The 20,274-nt window shown below is 42.3% G+C and overlaps 3 protein-coding genes across 3 annotated transcripts; all 3 read left to right on the forward strand.

Annotated features, from left to right (window-relative positions):
• The first annotated feature begins 2,902 nt into the window (after window positions 1-2,902).
• LOC116614494 (UDP-glucuronosyltransferase 1A7-like) lies at window positions 2,903-4,965 on the forward strand. Its single transcript, XM_048732388.1, is given in 5 exon segments — window positions 2,903-2,930; window positions 3,496-3,693; window positions 3,790-3,865; window positions 3,867-4,073; window positions 4,530-4,965. Coding segments are annotated over 5 exon segments (726 nt in total). The 3' UTR covers window positions 4,747-4,965.
• Window positions 4,966-8,129: 3,164 nt separating this feature from the next.
• Window positions 8,130-12,529, forward strand: LOC116614495 (UDP-glucuronosyltransferase 2B7-like). Its single transcript, XM_048732580.1, has 5 exons — window positions 8,130-8,688; window positions 9,266-9,866; window positions 10,567-10,767; window positions 11,387-11,675; window positions 12,037-12,529. Exons 1-5 carry the CDS (start codon window positions 8,524-8,526, stop codon window positions 12,311-12,313), a joined length of 1,533 nt encoding a protein of 510 aa, XP_048588537.1. The 5' UTR covers window positions 8,130-8,523; the 3' UTR covers window positions 12,314-12,529.
• A 4,269-nt stretch (window positions 12,530-16,798) lies between these two features.
• LOC5507087 (octopamine receptor) lies at window positions 16,799-19,706 on the forward strand. Its single transcript, XM_032375533.2, has one exon. The coding sequence runs from the start codon at window positions 17,963-17,965 to the stop codon at window positions 19,016-19,018; it is 1,056 nt and encodes a 351-aa protein (XP_032231424.2). The 5' UTR covers window positions 16,799-17,962; the 3' UTR covers window positions 19,019-19,706.
• The last annotated feature ends 568 nt before the right edge of the window (window positions 19,707-20,274 follow it).

Raw genomic sequence — 20,274 nt, forward strand, 5'->3', positions numbered from 1 at the left:
AGAAGCAAAGACGCAATAGAAGGCAAATTACTTTCACCTCGTCCTCGTATTTGTTGTCGTGTTTTACGCGCAGCTCCAGACCGAGTGTAGCGATGGCGCAAAGATCGTGGGTTACCCGATGATGGGTTATGAAGAGAATCGCGCAGGCGTTATTGTTATATATAAGGGTTGTACTCCCTTATATGGGCTATACGGGGACGTGTCGCTGGACAGGGTATGGTTTTTGACCTCTGTCCTAAACAGGGTATATATTTCAGGCCTCTGTCCTGAACAAGGTATATATTTCAGGCCTCTCAGTCCTGAACAGGGTATACATTTCAGGCCTCTCTGTCCAAAACAGGGTATACATTTCAGGCCTCTCTGTCCAAAACAGGGTATACATTTCAGGCCTCTCTGTCCAAAACAGGGTATACATTTCAGGCCTCTCTGTCCTTAACAGGGTAAACATTTCAGGCCTCTCTGTCCTGAACAGGGTATATATTTTAGGCCTCTGTCCTGAATAGGGTACATTATGTTAAGCAAGACTGTCCTAAACAGGGTACCGATTTAGTTGCCATGCTAAAATTCGTAACCGCTGGTATGATCCCGCCGCCGATCTGACTGCCTTGCTTGCTCTCACGTGCTAACAGGGTCCTAAAATCAAGGGTGTTATCCTAAACATGGTATGCTTTTTCAGAATTTTTGTCCTAAACAGGGTCAGGTTTCAAAACCGCCAGCGGCAACCCTATACCCAAACATAAGGTTTAGTATATACTATTTGTTTGTGTTCATCTAATCCCTTGGGGTTAAATTTGATTTTGCCTACGATCAGCCCTGTCCTCCCCTTTTATGGAAGTGCCAAGATAAACCAGATGATTCACCCCATACAAATAAAAAAAATCCAACTTTCACTTTTGACCTGACATTGTGTGTTCTTACGAGAGGTTGATATTTTCAAATAAATGGAAAAAGTACCTTTCATAGAAATATTGATAAATGGGCAACCAAATTCATTAAATCTAAAAGCGCTTGGCAGAGTACAGATTTGAGAATAAACAATGGGAAAATAAGGCGATCACATTACTAAAAAAATGCCACTCACGCCACCATATTTTACACTCTTGCTCAATCAAGCAACGCAAAGAAACCATTTCCATCAACTTAATCAAGCGAGTAACTAAGGCCTTTTCAATCAAATAATGTTGATCAAGTATCATACTTCGATTGTGGAGGGTTATTTTAAAGTAACAAAATAGACAATAACAAATAGAACATAATTTGCAAATATACCATAATAAAACAAAGATACAAAGGAGTATCTTATGGACATCATTCAAAATTAGTCTAATGCTATTAGTGTTAACTACAGGCGCGTACACAGGGGGTGCGCGCGCACCCCCCTTGGCTGCCCAAAAATGGGTCATATGTCTTATTAAGGAATCTTCAAATACTAGGCTTTTTTTTCATAAGATACCTGGCTGCGCACCCCCCCCCCCCCCCCCCTCCCCCTTAGCCAATGCTGGGAACGCGCCTGAAATAATGCTATTAGTTTTTCAAGAAGGATGAAAACAGATGATTTGCTGCACTGCTGGCTGTGTGGCGGGTGCTCTGGTTGTTGCAAACACATGATGTGGCTAATCAAGATGCATATCATTGAGATATAAACAATAATACTTAGTCCATAATACTTAGTCTGTGTCACGCTCACCTTGCTAAACATATGATACAGCCCATTTTACATATCATATAATATTACCAGGTAATTCATATCGCAATCACAGGTAACCCTCATGATCATCACATGAAACCCACAACCAGTAGAACATGAGTTCTTCTGAGGTAGCAAATATGTTTAGGTAGACTGTATTATCACCGTAGGTGACCCTCGACCTTACCACAAGTAACCCCTATTTTCACAAAAGGTAACCGACAAATATTACTAAAGGTAGATCATATCTCAACAACGATAACCCACAGGTAACCCACATATTCATCGCAGGAAACTCAAATCTTTACCACAGGTCTTAACCATATTTTACCACAGGTAACCCATATCTCTACCACAGTTTACCCTGTTAGTCAGCTAAATCCATAAAATCAAGCCAACTGAAGAAATCACTCACGCTGTCTACCAAGTACCTGTAGACAAAAACTTTGTGGAAAACTTTGTTCCCGCGCCATGAAACGGCATAAAAGAACTATTTAGCAAGAACAGCATGGCGGCGACACAAAAGATGTTTTGAAAGCTACTTTGAACGCTACTGGCATCATAGACCCTTTGAAGAAATTCGATCTGATCATCACTGACTGTACTATACTGTGTGGCGCAATTCTGGCTAAGTATTTGAACATACCTCGTGTCGAGTACTGTCCTTCGGCTCCCAGCTTTCCAAAAAATGTACCAGCACCACGGTCCGGTATTCCCTACCTATTTCCCGCAAACAATGTCGAGCAATCCGGCAAGAATGAACTTTCTACAGAGAGTTAAGAACACTCTTATCTACATGGCTGGTCAAATTATGTTTAGAGTGTTGCTATCAAAGTTTGATGAGATCAAGCAAAGATTATTGTATTAATCCAGAATGCAGCTTTGCTGAGAGTATAGGCAAGGCTGTTTCTCTCGGACGCTGCGTTTGACCCCGCCTTTCCATTATTACCAGGTAAGCAATGTGTCTTCTTTATTTTACTTCTTCTCTTGGTTTAGGAAGCTTTGGAGACAGCAACGCCTCGTTGTTCTCTGATTTGCCCTAGAGGAGGGAGAAAAGGTTTCGACCTTCAAACCTTCGATATAGTTGAAATTCCATTTAAGAACACAACTGTACAAAAAATAAGGACGTTAGTCTGGGTACCCTGTGGTGGCAAAATTACAAGGGAAATGTTTCTACTTTTCGTGGATAGAATAGACAGATATGGCGGACCGAGCATGGAGACAAGGCTAAGACTTGTGTGGGGCAAGCAGTTCTCTAATCAATGTCTTTATTACTATCAGCAAACGTTTGACGAATAAGAAATTGCCGATGCCAATAGATTTGGAGACCTTTGTAACTACAATTTCAATCAATCAATTTTTATTGGTAAAACTTGGTGTTAACATACATGGTACTGGGGATTTGCTGAAAAATTGCAACATAAAATGCTATGCGTAGTACTTACGCATAGCTTTTGAACATGTTTATGATTTCTATCAATTCATTGTCAATCATGAAACTTTTCGGGGCAAATTCGTATGAAAAGGCGCAAACACAACATAAGTCTTAGCCTCGTTTCCATGCTCGGTCCGCCATATTTGAAATGGTTTATTCTATGCCTCAGTCTGTCCATACACAAACCTTGGAAAGAGAGCCATTTAAACCTGGAAGCTCGTCCTACGTATTCAACACAAACAGTTCTCGAACACGTGTTCAATCCGAGGAAAGGGCCTTAAAACTTTTGCTAAAAATATGGGTTTCATCTAAGCTAAAAATGTTACCAAATTATCAATTTTCTTTAGTAATCTTTCGATACTTTTTTTACTAGCTCACAAGGTGATCGGTGCCTTGAACATCCAGCCTCCCCGACCCCTCTCCCCAGAGTTCCAACAGATAGTTAACAAGTCACATGGCGTCATCATCGTATCATTCGGCTCAAATATCGCAGCCATTGCTGACAAGGAAGTCGATGTTTTGGCAGAGGCGTTCGGTCGACTGGAAGAGACAGTCTTCTGAAGACAAAAAGGTAAATTCACGTTTGGTTTGATCTACACTTTTCTAATATTTTTAGAAATTCCTCCAAAAGAACATTTTAAAAGTTATTGCAATAATTGTAAATCAGGGTACATTCCGGCCAATCTGAGTCCGAATATCAAAACCGTTGAATGGCTTCCTCAGAATGATCGTCTGGCAGAAAACGCGCGTCTTTGTGTCACATCTTGGCCGGAACAGCTTGTATGAGTCCGGCTATCGCGCGATACCTTTGGTTGGCATGCCACTCTTTGCAGATCAGTTTGACAACGCTGTGCTTATGGAAGATAAGGAACTGGAACTAGCAGTCGATTTCCACACGGTAACGGCTGATTAATTGTCCCGAACGATACGCCGAGTTATCGACGAGCCCCGGTGAGTTGTGTAAATGATTAACCTATTCGCTACCGTGCCTCCCTAAACTGGCCATGTGTATTACCCGAAAGAGAAAAAGCACTAACTACAAACACGGAAGCTATTTATCTCGCTATACTAACCAGTATTTATATCTACATCTACCTAATACCTATACGAGAACAGTATTGATTAAAAAGAAATGATCGCTTGACATAAAGTTGCATGGACCCTCCCACGTTCTCCCTCTCACAGGGGAGCCTCCCCACCCAACCCTCTCACAACCTCCTCTTCCCCTTTCTCTCACTCCTACCCACCCTTCCCCAGCCTCTTCCTTCCCATTCGTCTCCAACCCCTCACACTCACCACCTCCCGACTCACCATATCCATATCCAGGGGATACGTTTGCAAAGCTAGTCACCTGACAAAATTTCCAACGAGGCTCGTTCGACAAGTAAAACACTAATTTTATTCCAGGTTCAAAGAAAACGCGGCGCGTATTTCCCGCCTGATGCAGGACCGCCCACGCTCACCGACAGAGGAAGCTGCTGATTGGATTGAATGCACATTACGTCATGGAAAATTGACACATCTTCGCCCCGCCTCCGTCCACCTGACCTGGTACCAGTATTTTCTTCTTGACGTCATGCTCTTCTTGGCCGTGGTTCTGCTGTCTGTTGCCATGGTGATTTGACTTGTTTTTAGACTTATCTGCTCGTGCTGTTGTCGAAAGCAAGCGAAGACAAAGACGCAATAGAAGGCAGAGACGCAATAGAAGGCAAAAACCTAGTTGAGACATTTGTCCCTGGAGTCTTTTTCACCATCTGTAGTACCTATCATTTCTTTTAGTCAGAAGTTTTCATTTTCGCCATTTGTAAAAATGCTAAAAATGCTTAAAAATATACATCTTCAAGCAGGTATCTGAGATGCTTTCACTAAAATATCGTTCATAAAGTATCAACCTTCGTGCAAACAGTAACAAAAGAGTAGGTTTGTCGACCCTTCAACCCTTCTTCTAATATTCGTGTTTTTCAGCATCAATCTCTTCGTTTGAGAAAACACGTAGGGCTTCTCGATGCACCAAGTCACTCATTTCGATCCGTTTGACAGTTATACTTGAGAGTTTTCATATCACAGCCAAAACATCGCAGAAAGTAATCAGCCGTGGATTTTTAACAGGAAAATACGAGGATTCGAGAAGGATCATTTGGACAGCAAAATGAGATGTTCACCAAACCACAACCACACAGACATTAATAGATGGATACAAAACAAAGCTTTTTCTCTAACACAAAGGAAAATTTATGTGATATTTTTGTACTTTTATAAACAAGGTAACGAGTCTGACGGGTCCTTTCTTGTAACATACATAAAACTCTAATCCTTGAGTTAAAGAAGGCCAGTCATGACTCAAAAGAATCCATTTCCATCGGCTAATTCAAGCGAGTAACAAACAAATATCATTAATGAAGCATCAGACTTCAATCATGGATAGTTCTTTTGAAGTTTTCTTGCAGATGATAAATTTTCAATTGTTAACAAGGATCAAGGAGTGGTTGATCGACATTCTTACTGTTGTCGATGGGGAGGCTAGACAGAAACTAGCTTAGTCCGTCTTCAAGTAATCGTCTGTACAGTCCCTAGCCTGCTAACTTATTCGGAAATGTTTTGTTTTCGAATATTGGATGTTTTCCCACCTTTCCGAATAAGCCCGAATGAGAGCCGGCTAGCAGGCTATACAATCCGCAGCCGTATTTATGCTACTTAAACTAGCAGGTGTTCCCTAGTAATTTCCAGGATTCGCAATTATGTTCGAGAGGTGTTTGTTATCTTCTGTGTCATCCGAACTAGAGATTACTTATAATAAAACATCGGGTAACGCCTTAACGAACCTCACACCTTTCTCAAAAAAATTTCCTTAGAATTCGAGAATTAGATCGTAGAAAATCTTTGTTCGTCATTTAACATGGAAATATGACAAGCAAGAAATTCATTGTATGGTTTCGTTTTAATGCCTACGTGGCTAGTGAGGCCAGGCAATTAAAATCTTCTCGAGGTGGTTTGTTGGCAGCATGTGGTTTACACGATGTTATTAAAGTTTTGAATGACAATTTTAAATTTTTCTTAGCAACGAAATCTTTATCTTGACATTCAAGTTTATCATCCTCTCGCACAAATCGCGCGTGTCCTAAATGCTGTAAACGCAGGATTCTGACATGAGCCATCTTGTCCGTGGCGCTTTAACTATTAAAACAGGATTTTGTGGTTTCATCATCAAAATAGGCCATTCCAGCTATAAGAATGCGCGCGCATTCACCATGGAAACCTACCTCAACTACCGTCATGCAGCGTGCGCTTCGTTTGGCGCAAGCTTAAAAATGCGCGCGCTTCATTTTGGTAGTTGAGGTAGGTTTCTATGGTAATGCGCGCGCAAACTTATAGATGGATGGCCTATTCAGCCCAACAATTCTGGCCCAACAAATACTGTTCCTCCTGCAATTGGCTTTCGCGCTCAAATATCATTACCTGGTAAACGCTCTATTATGCTTCATGTGTTAGTAGCTGTACACAGGCTATTTTGTACACAGTACAGTAGGGTCCTGGACTCCGGAACACGATATTGAGGACAGTTTTTAAAGTCTTGAGAAGCTCCATACATTTGTCAGGGGACAACGAAGTGCTTCGTTTCGACACTCTTTCTTTTTAACATCTTGTTATTTTCTCGTAGCTTTCATGCCTCATGTCATCTCTGAATATCTCTGTACTTGTTTCTCTCTCCTTTTACTCTCTCTTCCTCATCTGTATTTCACCTCTCAACAACCTTCTCTTCTTTGGACTCCCACCCTAACTGACTGTTCGTTTTGTTCGACTCTGACTCTCCTTTCTTTCTCTTTCTTTTCTCCTCCTTTTATAACTAACCTTCTAGGTGAATCTTTGATGTCCTTTGTACTGGAAAAGGTGTTACTTGGTTCCTTAGCGAAAAGTACAGATGCTGGGAATCCCCTTTTGTTTAGAAAGTGTTAACGCGGAATTTATTTATTTTCAAGCCCTTATGTTTATTGGCTTTGTCACACAAAAATACTACGGTTTACAATAGGAAATAAAGAAAATAAAGAAAATAAGAAACAATGTGACGGGAGAAGAAAACAGGGCGTAAGCCCCAATTGAAATTCTTTCCCAACAAATTACAAGCAATAAAAATTCTAAAACGAAAATAAAAATTGAATTACATAAATTTAAGCTCTTTGAAATTATGGAGGTTGGTAAAAAGCAAGTTTCTCTAAATAGTGAGTTGTCAGCTGATATCTGAAAGACGAAAGCCTAGTGCAAGATTTCATAAGTGAAGGAAGACTATTCCAAAGTTTGACAGTTCTAGGGAAATACGAATTCCTGTAAAAATTTTGGTTGTGATTGGAAAAAAGGCGGTAATTGTTAGGATGGTAATTTCGAGTATTGTAACGGGACGTTGCTGGAGAGAGAAGGCTAGCTAAACTAATGCTCACATCACCATTTTATATTTTAAATAACAGAACTAGATCGGTTATGTCTCTTCGATGTTCTAATGGGAGGAGCTTAAGAGTTTTCAGCCTTTCTGTGTATGAAACATCGGCGGGATAGTTCAAAATAAACTTGGATGCTCGACGCTGGATGTTCTCAATTTGAATAGCACACAGTCAGTACTCGTAATTGACATGTGTGACACATTTTCTATAAATGTAATATCTCATAATATAAAGTATCTTTAGGGACGATCAAACTTTTGAGGAATTGGGAGGGGGGGTTCTTGGAAAAACAAATAACAATTCACGCGTGCTCTTTGGGTATGTCCAAAGTAAAAAGACCGAGTCCATACATATCCTCTCGTCAAAAGCAAGAACATAGTATTGCTTTTTCTCTAGTTCTGTGATACGGTGGTTAAAGATAGCACTGCGTAACATAAGGTCGATAATGTGCTATAATTGTGGGCTATTGTTTGGTTCCTTCATCCAGTGTTGCATTTAAAAATGTACTGAAATCGATTGTATTGAGTTAAAAGGAGCTGGTCGTTCAATACGCAATATCAGAAGGCCTAAGCCGCATTGTCACCAGTTTACTTCCGGAGGTACGTCGGAAACCTCAACCGTCAAAAGACAAAAGAATCTATAAGAATCCGCACTATAAAACGGGCCATCCGCCCTAAATTATCAGTCAAATCCTCAAAGAAACTTCCAAAAGACACACTGCTTTTAAAATTTTGAAATATTTATCGCAGTTTCCGATAAAAATCATCGGAGATTGTTACATAATCGACCGGAAGTAAACTGGTCACAATGCGGCTTTAATTGTCAATTTATACTTTGATCTGCAAAAACTTGCAAAACAGAGCTGCAAATCGACCTCTCAATCCAAGCATTCCTCTAGCTGTGTCTTCGATAGAGATCTATGACTTCTGTGACCCCTGTGCAGTAAGCGTGGACTAATAATCGAAGAGATGGCGTTCTTTCACACCGTCCTCGTATTTGTTGTCGTGTTTTACGCACAGCTCCAGACCGAGTGTAGCAATGGCGCTAAGATTGTGGGTTACTCGATGATGGGGGGAAGCCAGTACATTGGAATGAAAAAGATCGCGCAAGAGTTAGTCGCTAGAGGACATGAGGTACATAATGTTATGATGACATTATGATGGTGTTTGCAGGCATTCAAGACATTGCAATATAGTCTTGCTGCTTCGGAACTACTTTTGCCAAACCTAAATCGGCTTATATACGTCTCAAGAGTACTTCCAGTTTAAATCCCCTCTCATCGTCATTGTTGTTTTATCCGTCTTAGCCAGGGGCATTAGGATAAATAGCTAGTTTGTACTCGCTAATTTTTTTTTGTTAGTCATTGGAATAAAAACCATTGCCTTTTTTGACCAGCAAAGAGATACATTTATTTTTCGCTAACTGTTTGTCGTTTGAAACAAAACCGCCACATTTTTATAACATTGAACCGAAATTTATTTATGCTAGAGGACTTGCTTCAACTCACAAAAAGAATAGAATTAAGTTTCAGGGATGTAATCGATTTAAAAACAGAAGCGTTGTTATTAACCGAAATCGAACAAAATTTATTTTATAGACTATGTAACTCAACTCAAACCCAACAAAGAATATAGACGCGCATAAAACCCCCGCTTCCTCCCTTTTCTAACGTTTAAACTTTTCACACAACACGAGCTTTCCATCCATCAGGTCACCCTTTTAGTGAGTTCAATACAGAAGACTGATCCATCAGGCAGCAAAGGCGTCCGCCACGCCGTCTACAATGTCCCGGTCGAGCCGAACCATATGGAGATGGCCGTTCAACGAACCATCAAATATGGCGTCAAACAAATGCTGGGAATTACATCGAAACTGTTTTGTGAATCGACGCTTGATGCTGTAGATGTCCTAGAACCAATGAAAGCCTTTGATTTGATTCTGACGGACTGTACTATGCTGTGTGGCCTCATAGTCGCGGAATATTTGAACCTAACTCGAGTCGAGTACTGCCCTGTGACCCCTAGACTACCCTTCATGTATTACAAAGATGCTCCTATGTTCCCATCACATGTACCACTCATGAAATCCCAAAACCCAGGCCAAATGTCCTTTCTACAGCGGCTTAGAAACACTCTTGTTTATTTTGCCACTCATGCGGGATACAAGTTTGTCTTACAACCCGTTTTTGAAGATATAAAACAGAAATATAATATCACTCCGGAGAGGACCTATGCGGAGAGTTTGGGAAGAGAAGAGATGACGCTTTTTCTTGCGGATCCCGCCCTGGAATACATCTTCCCTTTACTACCAGGTGAGGCGCAGAAAGGATAAAAAAGTTTTTGTTGTTATCTTGCGTAATAATCGCGTTTTATCAGTAAAGCTAATTCGTTTTTCATCTATTACATTACTGAACTCAGTGCTTTAAAAGCACTAAATTGCGCGAAGGTAAATTTAGCACAGGTAGATAAGCAACATAATGCAGCACCTCAAGCTTACGGTATAGTAATGTCTAATGACCTTAGCTAGAGCACAATAGATGATACGGTATAGTAATGTCTAATGACCTTAGCTAGAGTACAATAGATGATACGGTATAGTAATGTCTAATGACCTTAGCTAGAGCACAAAAGATGATATGCACATGCATGGTGCACATAAAAGGGAGCTCCCAAGAGACCTAAGGCGCCCAGATAGACCGTAACCGTATAATACAGGGCTAGGAACCTGGATATTGCCACCCTATTAATGCGCGGGTGCCTCTGGTTTTTGTGTGTTGTACAGTTCGCTAGATAGCGGGCCGAATCTCCAACCTAACCGTACGACTATTCAGTGTTTATCTGGATGTATGGTCTGTTTTTTTTTTTCACAAAAAAAAAAAACGATCAATTTCGAGTTCAATCCTCTACCACGACGACCTTATTTTGCTTATTTTTCTTTGCTCCTTTTTTGCTTCATTTTCTTTTTCCTTTAAATGTCTAAGAATCTCCTGCGTTTCCTAACCCATTGTGCAGGACACAAGCTAATTGGCCCCGTCACCGTCAGTCCTCCAAAGCCCCTCCCCCGTAACCTGCAGAAGGTGATTGACAGTTCTGATGGTGTCGTCATCGTATCGTTTGGTTCGAATATTTTATCTTCTTTGCCGCGAAAGGATATCGATGTTTTAGCGGAGGCTTTTGGGCAACTAAAGGAGACGGTTTTCTGGAGAATAAAAGGTTAGTGAGCGCCATCGATATTTGATATTTTTGCGTGCGCATGCCCTCTAAAGGCCTGGCGACATCTAGCGGACGACATATTACTAGTTTAGCCACCTCGAAAATCATTTTTACGCTTGCCAAATCTTGTAGCAGCGACAAAGAAATGTTTCTCGTAAAAAACATCGTGTCACGCCCTGCAAAATTTGTCGCGCGCTACATGCTTTTGGTAGTGGCTAAACTCAGAGTCTCTATGCTCTATGCTCAGAGTCCATTCGGGCTTGGAGAATAGTTTCAAATAAAGCAGCAAAAAGTGGTTTTAGCTAGTAACAGAACGAGCGCAATGGCGCCAAACGTGTTTGTTTTCTCTAAACACCAGCTTTATTCGACCAATCAAGACTGTTGGGGTTGTTGTATAGTATTAGTCAGGGCCGTAGCAGTGTGGTGGAGGGAGGGGGGGGGGCACTGGGAGAATGTGTCCCCCCAATAGAAGGGGCGTGTCTGTGACCCCCAATATTTTCTTAATGTTTCTGTATTGTGCCCCTCCAATCTTACGTTGGCTGCTACGGCTCTGCCAGTTGTGTCTGGTCACGAAAAGTTGTGACTTATGATTATTTTGATTTATTCTATTGTCAATCAGGCTACATTCCGGCCAATCTGAGCCCCAACATCAAAACAGTTGAATGGCTTCCTCAGAATGATCTCCTGGCGAATCAGAAAACGCGCGTACTTGTGTCACATCTTGGCCAGAACAGCTTGTATGAGTCCAGTTATCACGGGATACCTTTGGTGGGCGTGCCTCTCTGTGCAGATCAGTTCGACAATGCAGTCCTCGCGGAAGACAGGGGCCTGGGCCTGAGTGTGGATATAAATACTGTTACCGCTGACCAGCTGTACCGCACTATCCGGAGGGTTGTGGATGAGCCCAGGTAAATAATCGTATGTTACCTCCTAAAATATACTTTTTAAGAAAAAAGGGGAGACTTGTATCAGTTATTATGCTTCATTTATCAGAATGGATAATGTTATACTTTCAGTGGAGTTAACTATGATTTGCATAAAAAATATTTCTAACGAAGTTCATCTGAGTAAAAGACTTATTTATATCTCCAAGCATCACTCGGTTGAACACAAGACAAAAATATATGTTTGCGAATTACTTCACAGCAGTATTAATGATGGTAATCCTAACAACACAGCAATATTTGCTAAAATGCTGCTACTGTTTGCACAAGGCTTAAATACCGCTGTCTCTCACAACGTCACATGTCTCGTGTTTCCATGATTCAGATTCAAAGAAAACGCGGCGCGTATTTCCCGCCTGATGCAGGACCGCCGACGCTCCCCGACAGAAGAAGCTGCTGATTGGATAGAATACACATTACGTCACAGAAGATTGACACATCTTCGCCCCGCCTCTGTCCACCTGATTTGGTACCAGTACTTTCTCCTTGACGTCATGCTCTACATGGGCGTGGTTCTGCTGTCTGTTGCCATGGTGATCAGACTTGTCTATAAACTTGTCTGCTCGTGCTGTTGTCGAAAGAAAAAGGCAAAGACGCAATAGAAGGAATAGACTCATTAGAGAGACATTTTTCAATCGATCACAGCACTTTATACCAGCAAAATCAGATGAAAAGCCTTTTCCTGGAGGGTTGTTTATTTATTACTCCTCAGAGAAGGAAACATAAGTGTAATATCAGCTATCGCGCGAGCTCGTGGAAAATCAATTGTTTTTATGACATTCTCTAAAATAAATAAACACCTTAGATTTAGGAGAATTGTCTCGCTGGTGACGTCTTTCCCTTGCGCGCTGTCTCTCAGGTGATAGCGTTTCGTGCTGTCTGTCTGGTAAAGGCCGATTATGACAGCACGATTTAGTCGTGTGCGACCTGTCTATGACATGTCTTAGCCCTGAATTACACACTACGACTTTCGTAGTCGAGCATTGTAGCTCAGTCGTAGGCCGATTTACGCTCTACGTTTTGAGTTGTGGAAGTTTTGCATACAACTAAATCGTGTTGTCTAAATCGGCCTTAATTGCTACACATGCTGTTCGTCTCTGTCTGCGAGAAGTTGCGCATCTTGCGATTTCTTCGTGTGAAAAGTCAGCCTTTGTGTGACTGAGGGGAAGCGCTCTTAGCACCCACTCATACAGTATTGCGTGCTTGTGTAAGATCAATCCACGAACACTCGTGATAAAAGCTCGAAAATTATACAAGAGGGTTACTTTGTATGTATGTACTTGAGAATAGCTAAAAAAAATTATAAATCGCACGGTAGTTTATGGTTGGGCCTTGATTCAACTTCTTTAATAGAGAGCTAATGACGGCAGCGAAGGAGGAACGGTTTAAAATAACGTAGAATCTTGAAGCTGAGAAGCGATAATGTGAAGAGACTAGAAGCATGCTTTCAAGAAACATTCAAAGTACCTCTAACATTTTTTTAAATATCAGAAAAAAAGCAGTACGAATAGAATCAAAAAGCCCAAACTGTCGCGATCTAGTACCAGAACAATAAATACAATACACCAAAAACTGGAAATCGACTTCTTCAGGGCAGACTGCCCTGAAGAAGTCTTATTAAAGACGAAAATTTGGCAGAGTCGATTTCCAGTTTTTGGTGTATTTTAGAAAAAAAAAAAGCAGAGTATGACTATGACACTATGACAAGTGTATCTAACTCTCATTTTACTCCGAGGCAAACATGATTTCGTGATGACAAGCTTGCCAAACATATCCGTAAGTACTACCAGTGTAAGAGAACTACGAGACCGGGGCTTTTTTATATAATGAATTAGGATGAATAATAAAATTCAAGGATTATTAAAAGATCTGAAGGAAGAGAAAATTCCATGCTATTTTGTTGCCGCACGAAGTCAAAGTCAAAGATAACTGAATGTAGCTGAAAGGTACCTGCGTAGACGAAAAGGAATAAAAACATCAACAGTAACAGCAGCCTCACGTCAAACTATGCATTGAATTTTCCAGGGACCTACGGCTCTGGTTTGATACGGTGTACTGCAAGCTGAAGCGACATTTGTTAATACTGTTTTCTTGCACTGATCTTTTGGGCGAGGAAATTGAGCTATTAAGCTATCAGGATTGTGAAGTGTGCGCTGCCTTTATGGTAGTGTTTGCAATGCGCGCGGTCTGTTCGGCGAGGTCTATATATTGCGCGCGGTCTGTCAGGTGAGGTCTGTATAGGGGGCGCTATGTCTGTCAGGTGAGGTCTGTATTGTGCGCACTGTCTGTTTGATGAGGTCTGTATTGTGTGCGCTGTCTGTTTGGTGAGGTCTGTATTGCGCGCACTGTCTGTTTGGTGAGGTCTGTATTGCGCGCACTGTCTGTTTGGTGAGGTCTGTATTGTGCGCACTGTCTGTTTGGTGAGGTCTGTGCAGTGCGCGCTGTCTGTTTGGTGAGGTCTGTATTGTGCGCGCTGTCTGTTTGGTAAGGTCTGTATTGTGCGCACTGTCTGTTTGGTGAGGTCTGTGCAGTGCGCGCTGTCTGTTTGGTGAGGTCTGTATTGCGCGCGCTGTCTGTCAGGTGAGGTCTGTATTGCGCGCGCTGTCTGTCAGGTGAGGTCTGTATTGCGCGCGCTGTCTGTCAGGTGAGGTCTGTATTGTGCGCGCTGTCTGTCAGTTGAGGTCTGTATATTGCGCACTGTCTGTTTGGTGAGGTCTATATTGCGCGCGCCGTCTGTCAGGTGAGGTCTGTATAGGGGGCGCTGTCTGTCAGGTGAGGTCTGTATTGTGCGCACTGTCTGTCAGGTGAGGTCTGTACAGTGCGCGCTGTCTGTCAGGTGAGGTCTGTGCAGTGCGCACTGTCTGTCAGGTGAGGTCTGTATTGTGCGCGCTTTCTGTCAGGTGAGGTCTGTATAGGGGGCGCTGTCTGTCAGGTGAGGTCTGTATTGTGCGCGCTGTCTGTCAGTTGAGGTCTGTATATTGCGCACTGTCTGTTTGGTGAGGTCTATATTGCGCGCGCCGTCTGTCAGGTGAGGTCTGTATAGGGGGCGCTGTCTGTCAGGTGAGGTCTGTATTGTGCGCACTGTCTGTCAGGTGAGGTCTGTACAGTGCGCGCTGTCTGTCAGGTGAGGTCTGTGCAGTGCGCACTGTCTGTCAGGTGAGGTATGTATTGTGCGCGCCGTCTGTCAGGTGAGGTCTGTATAGGGGGCGCTGTCTGTCAGGTGAGGTCTGTATTGTGCGCACTGTCTGTCAGGTGAGGTCTGTACAGTGCGCGCTGTCTGTCAGGTGAGGTCTGTGCAGTGCGCACTGTCTGTCAGGTGAGGTCTGTATTGTGCGCGCTTTCTGTCAGGTGAGGTCTATATATTGCGCGCTGTCTGTCAGGTGAGGTCTGTATTGTGCGCGCGGTCTGTCAGGTGAGGTCTGTACAGTGCGCGCTGTCTGTCAGGTGAGGTCTGTATTGTGCGCGCTGTCTGTTTGGTGAGGTCTGTATTGTGCGCGCTGTCTGTTTGGTGAGGTCTGTATTGTGCGCGCTGTTTGTTTGGTGAGGTCTGTATTGCGCGCGCTGTCTGTCAGGTGAGGTCTGTATTGTGCGCGCTGTCTGTATGGTGAGGTCTGTGCAGTGCGCACTGTCTGTCAGGTGAGGTCTGTATTGTGCGCGCTGTCTGTTTGGTGAGGTCTGTATTGCGCGCGCTGTCTGTATGGTGAGGTCTGTATTGTGCGCGCTGTCTGTTTGGTGAGGTCTGTATTGCGCGCGCTGTCTGTATGGTGAGGTCTGTATTGTTCGCGCTGTCTGTATGGTGAGGTCTGTGCAGTGCGCACTGTCTGTTTGACGAGGTATGTACAGTGCGCGCTGTCTGTTTGGCGAGGTCTGTATAGTGCACGCTGTTTGTTAGGCGCGCAGATCTATAAATTTCGCACTGTCCTTTGGTAAGTTCTGTACAGTGCGCTCTGTCTGTCAGGTGAGGTCTGTACAGTGCGCGCTGTCTGTCAGGTGAGGTCTGTACAGTACGCGCTGTCTGTCAGGTGAGGTCTGTACAGTGCACGCTGTTTGTTAGGCGCGCAGATCTATAAATTTCGCACTGTCCTTTGGTAAGTTCTGTACAGTGCGCGCTGTCTGTCAGGTGAGGTCTGTAAAGTGCGCGCTGTCTGTCAGGTGAGGTCTGTACAGTGCGCGCTGTCTTTAAGGTGAGGTCTGTACAGTGTGCGCTGTCTGTCAGGTGAATTCTGTAAAGTGCGGGCTGTCTATTTTGCTAAGCCTGTACGTGCTCGCTGTCTCTAAGAAACTCGTAATGTTCACAGTGTTTGTCTGGTAAAATCCGGTCATGTACTTAAGCCGGTTGTTCACTAGATAAGAAAAAAACGAAAAGGATAAGCGGGAGATCCCGCACGTGCGGGAACCCTGAGAACGTAAGTGAAGTAAAGGCCCTGTCACACGTAGACTTTTTGGCTGCAACTTGTCTCGCAAAAAAATTGTTGCAGGTCGCACGCGCCTTGTCACACGTGAAGTTTTTCCTGCGACTTAAAACAATTTGTTGCAGAAAGTAGAAGAGCGTTCTACTTTTCGTACGACTTTGAGAAATGCAAAACAAGTTCCTGATTCCACGACACCTTCCCACTGTGTTTACGGGAGGTGTGTCACATGCTCCTTGATTATCGCTAAATGGGATCTACTATGCGATACGAAAAGGGGAACTAAAACATTTTTTTAATTATCGATTTTTTTTCAGGGCCATATTCTGATCTTTCGATTTCGCTATAACATATGTTTTCCCCGTTTCTTCTCTTATAATTGTCGTTTGTCAGAGTTTTAAAAAAGGTGTTAAGTGCCTGTGAATATGCCCCCCAGGGGAATTTGATGAGCCGCGTAAACGCTAATATCTGTTTAAAAATACGTTTTGGCAGCATTGAATTAAACTCAATCAGCTCCTTGGGTACCTTGTCTATTTGAGTAACGATCCATCGCGTCTATGCCATGAGCCCACGCTGAGCCATCTGCCTCATCACGGGAGAGGAGGTGTGAGGGGGGGAGGTGTAAGGGGGAAGGTGTAAGGGGGGGGGGGGAGGTGTAAGAGGGAGAGGGCTGCTGAACCATCTTATCTGGGCCGAGCCATCTTATCAGCGTGCGACTGTTATCGGTAGTAGCGCTGCATGGGGAGGGCTAGGGAGGAGCTTTAGACAAACTAATTAATTCCCTCTTCTTCCGAACACCTTTCTCATATAAAACTAAATCATTCGATATGGCTTCCTCGGGATTCACACTCATGGTTACCCAAAATTCTTTCGAAATTTATATAGCAATATCAAACCAATTTAAGACTATTTCCTTCGTGTGAAAGCGTTTATTTCTTAGGTATTTCTATTTTCTGTGGGAAATATCATTTGTACTCTTTGATAAATGACTGTCAGACATTCTGAGCGTTCTGAGTTTAACTGTGTGAACGAATAGCTGCTGTGAGACGTCTATATAATACATGATCTTAAACCGTCTGTTATTTCGCCATGTCATAGCAATTGTGATAAAAGGATAAAATTTTTGAGATATAAATGATTTTAAAATAAGGAAGTCTAAGCTGTGGAAATGTCATGCTATCTAATTGCCAAGCAAATTACAGAACTCCACGATATATGACAATCTTAGCTCAATAAAAACAAGGACAAATCAACGTCTTTTGTTGGAATAATAAGAAATGTGTTTTTACTGTGAAAACCATTTGTATGCAATTTGTTTCGGAAACAATATCCGTTGCCCTAAGGCCCAAAAATGAAAACAAGTTAAATGACAAATAAATGCAGTTCAAAACGTGCTTTCTTCTCTTAAAAAAAGAGATTATTAAGTGCATCCAAAAAGAGAAAACGTAACGTGTTTTCGTGGGCATAAGAGGAAATGACTTGACAGGGATTCGTAAGAGCTTATCAAGTCATAATTACGGCATGATTGATGGGAATACAAGGGCTAATGTCGAGAACAGATAAACAGATTGCTAAAAGCAAGCTAGGGGGAAAAAACGTGTGAGGTAAATAAGCATATTGTCCCTGCATTTTTAAAAGAAGACGTCTACTTAATAAACTCGTTGCTTAGAAGATGGTCGTTAATCCGTTGTCTTGTTTGCCCTGAGCCTACACTTGCCCTATCATACGATCAATCAAACTCACGCTCACTCGCCGTAACGCCTCTGCCCAATTAGAAGGATATCAAGCAAACGGAAGATTACGTCGCGGACGACAGTGGTCGAAAACTGAGAGGAAAAAGGTATGCACGGGCGCGTTTTACCGCGGATCGAAGATCTGAGCGCTTTCTGTCTTGACTTCTACAAAAATTGTTCTAACGAGTCAATCATTGATGTCCGTCGCCCGACGTTCTGTTGGAAAAACTGGTTCGACTTGTGTTCCGTACCAGCACCGACCATCCATCCCAACACGGCCGTTCTGGTAGTTCTCATGGTCGCTATAGCTGTGCTGTCATTTATCGGAAATTCCATCGTGCTGCTGGTGTTTTGTCTGTACAAGCAATTGAGACTCGTCCGTCATTACTTCGTTGTGAATCTAGCGGTGGTTGATAACATCCTTGTGACTATTTCCATCCCTCTGTTCGTCACGTATCTATCAGGCTCGAGGTATCTTCCTTTGTGTCGTAGTCAAATCGCGCTGGACATCATCTGCGGAACTGCTTCCCTCATGACACTAGCGGCCATTGCGCTCGAGCGATTCGTGGCGGTCGAGAACCCTTTACTCTACATGACGAAAGTCACTCCGCGTCGCGTCAAAACCGCGCTAGTGCTCACCTGGGTCTATGCTCTTATCGTATCGTTCATACCATTTCATTCTCTTGTCTTTCGCCCAAATAACGCGTGCCTGTACTTCGGCGGTCGATTCGTTATTTTTATTACAGTAGCTGGTTTTGTAGTACCGGTTAGTGTCATGGTTTTCGCTTACTGGAAGATTTACAAAATCGCGCAACGCCACGCAGCGCATATAAAGCTGACGACTCCGCGGGAACAGGACGACAAGAAGAGAAGACACACCAAGATGAAGAGAGAGCTACGAGGCGCGAAAACATTGATGATCATCATGTGTACCCACGTGTTATGCTGGTTCCCGCTGTTCTTGTTTTACATGGTCGATGCGTACTGTCCGCGCTGCGATAGAAAGGCGGCAGTAGTGGTGAACTACATAATATTGGTGCTTCGTTACTTGAACACTCTTGCGAATCCGATCATTTATACGGGCATCAATCGGCAATTTCGCGCGGGAATTATCACATTTCTCTTAAGGGGGCGAGGCACTCAACAGTTGAATGCTAGTGTGTAGTTCGAGCTACACGAAATATTCAATCTTGATAATATTGAGGAACGATAAGACAACAGCTAAAACAAACTCCAATATTGGTTGCCAGTAAAATCATGTCGTTATATTTAATTGAATTCTGGTCTAAAACTACGAATAAAATTAACGGTTTACTTTAATACAACAACGGGAATGATATACGTTGTTTACTTATGACGCTTCCCCGTACAACCTCTCTCGCACGGGCAGATTGGAGGAGATACATCGACCTGCATAGATCAGAAAGTCAGAAAACAATATTTGAGGCCTTAAAATTCTCAAAAATCATCTTCCTTCTTAAACAATATACAATAGAACTTATATAACTTCGAAGCCATACGGGTATAGCTTCGAAGCTGTACTAAATTAAAAAAAAAAAAGAAAGAAATCAAGATTTAAAAAAAAGAAAGAAATCAAGACAAAAAATTTTTGCCTTGATTTCTTATTATTTAAAAATGTGATACGTGATAGCTTCAAGTGGAAAACAATATTTATCTTCAAAATTGAAATGTAAAACTCCCATTTATTTGATATCCGGGAGGTCGTGCGAAAAGTACAAACAATTCTCTCTTCATACCTTCAAGTACTGCTATAAAAAATACAGTTAGAACTAGTAGTTATATTTTATAGAGGCTGCCACATTTAATAAGAAGAGTGGAAATCTTGGCATCGTGATCAATTCCTTTTTTCTGCTATGGGCCGGTAGCAGTATTTTATGTATTCTATCCCAGTGGTTAGTGTTCTGTTATTTTACAAAAAATCTAAATAATAGTATGCATTATCCACGAAGAGAAACGCCAAGAAGGGTGTATATATATATGAGAAGCTCAGCAGTCGTTCGAAAATTTTTACCTGATCACTGATCAGTACTAGAGTAAATCCCCTCACTACCATGTCTGCATGTAAACGCTTTTTCGAAAAAGGCATTCTTATTTTTATTTTCCACAGAACTTTTAGATCTTACTTTTGCGGCGTTGACTCTGTAAAGATAGCTTATAGAAAGTAGCAAGTTGAAGCAAAAAGAAGATGTTTGAAGCACGGAGTTTTTGCTCTTGAATGAAGTTTCTCTTAGCGCAGTTTATCGAGCTTCTTTCGATATCATAAACTTCTCAAAGTACTGTATTTCTGAGATAAACCCACAACTGTCTTTGATAATGGAAGGAATTGAAGATGAACGAAATGCCATTAATTACAAATCGTAAATACATGGGGATTTTTCTTTTCATACAGTTGAAAGAGCG

The sequence above is a fragment of the Nematostella vectensis genome, chromosome 9 (assembly GCF_932526225.1).
Source record: "Nematostella vectensis chromosome 9, jaNemVect1.1, whole genome shotgun sequence".
Classification (NCBI taxonomy): domain Eukaryota; kingdom Metazoa; phylum Cnidaria; class Anthozoa; order Actiniaria; family Edwardsiidae; genus Nematostella; species Nematostella vectensis.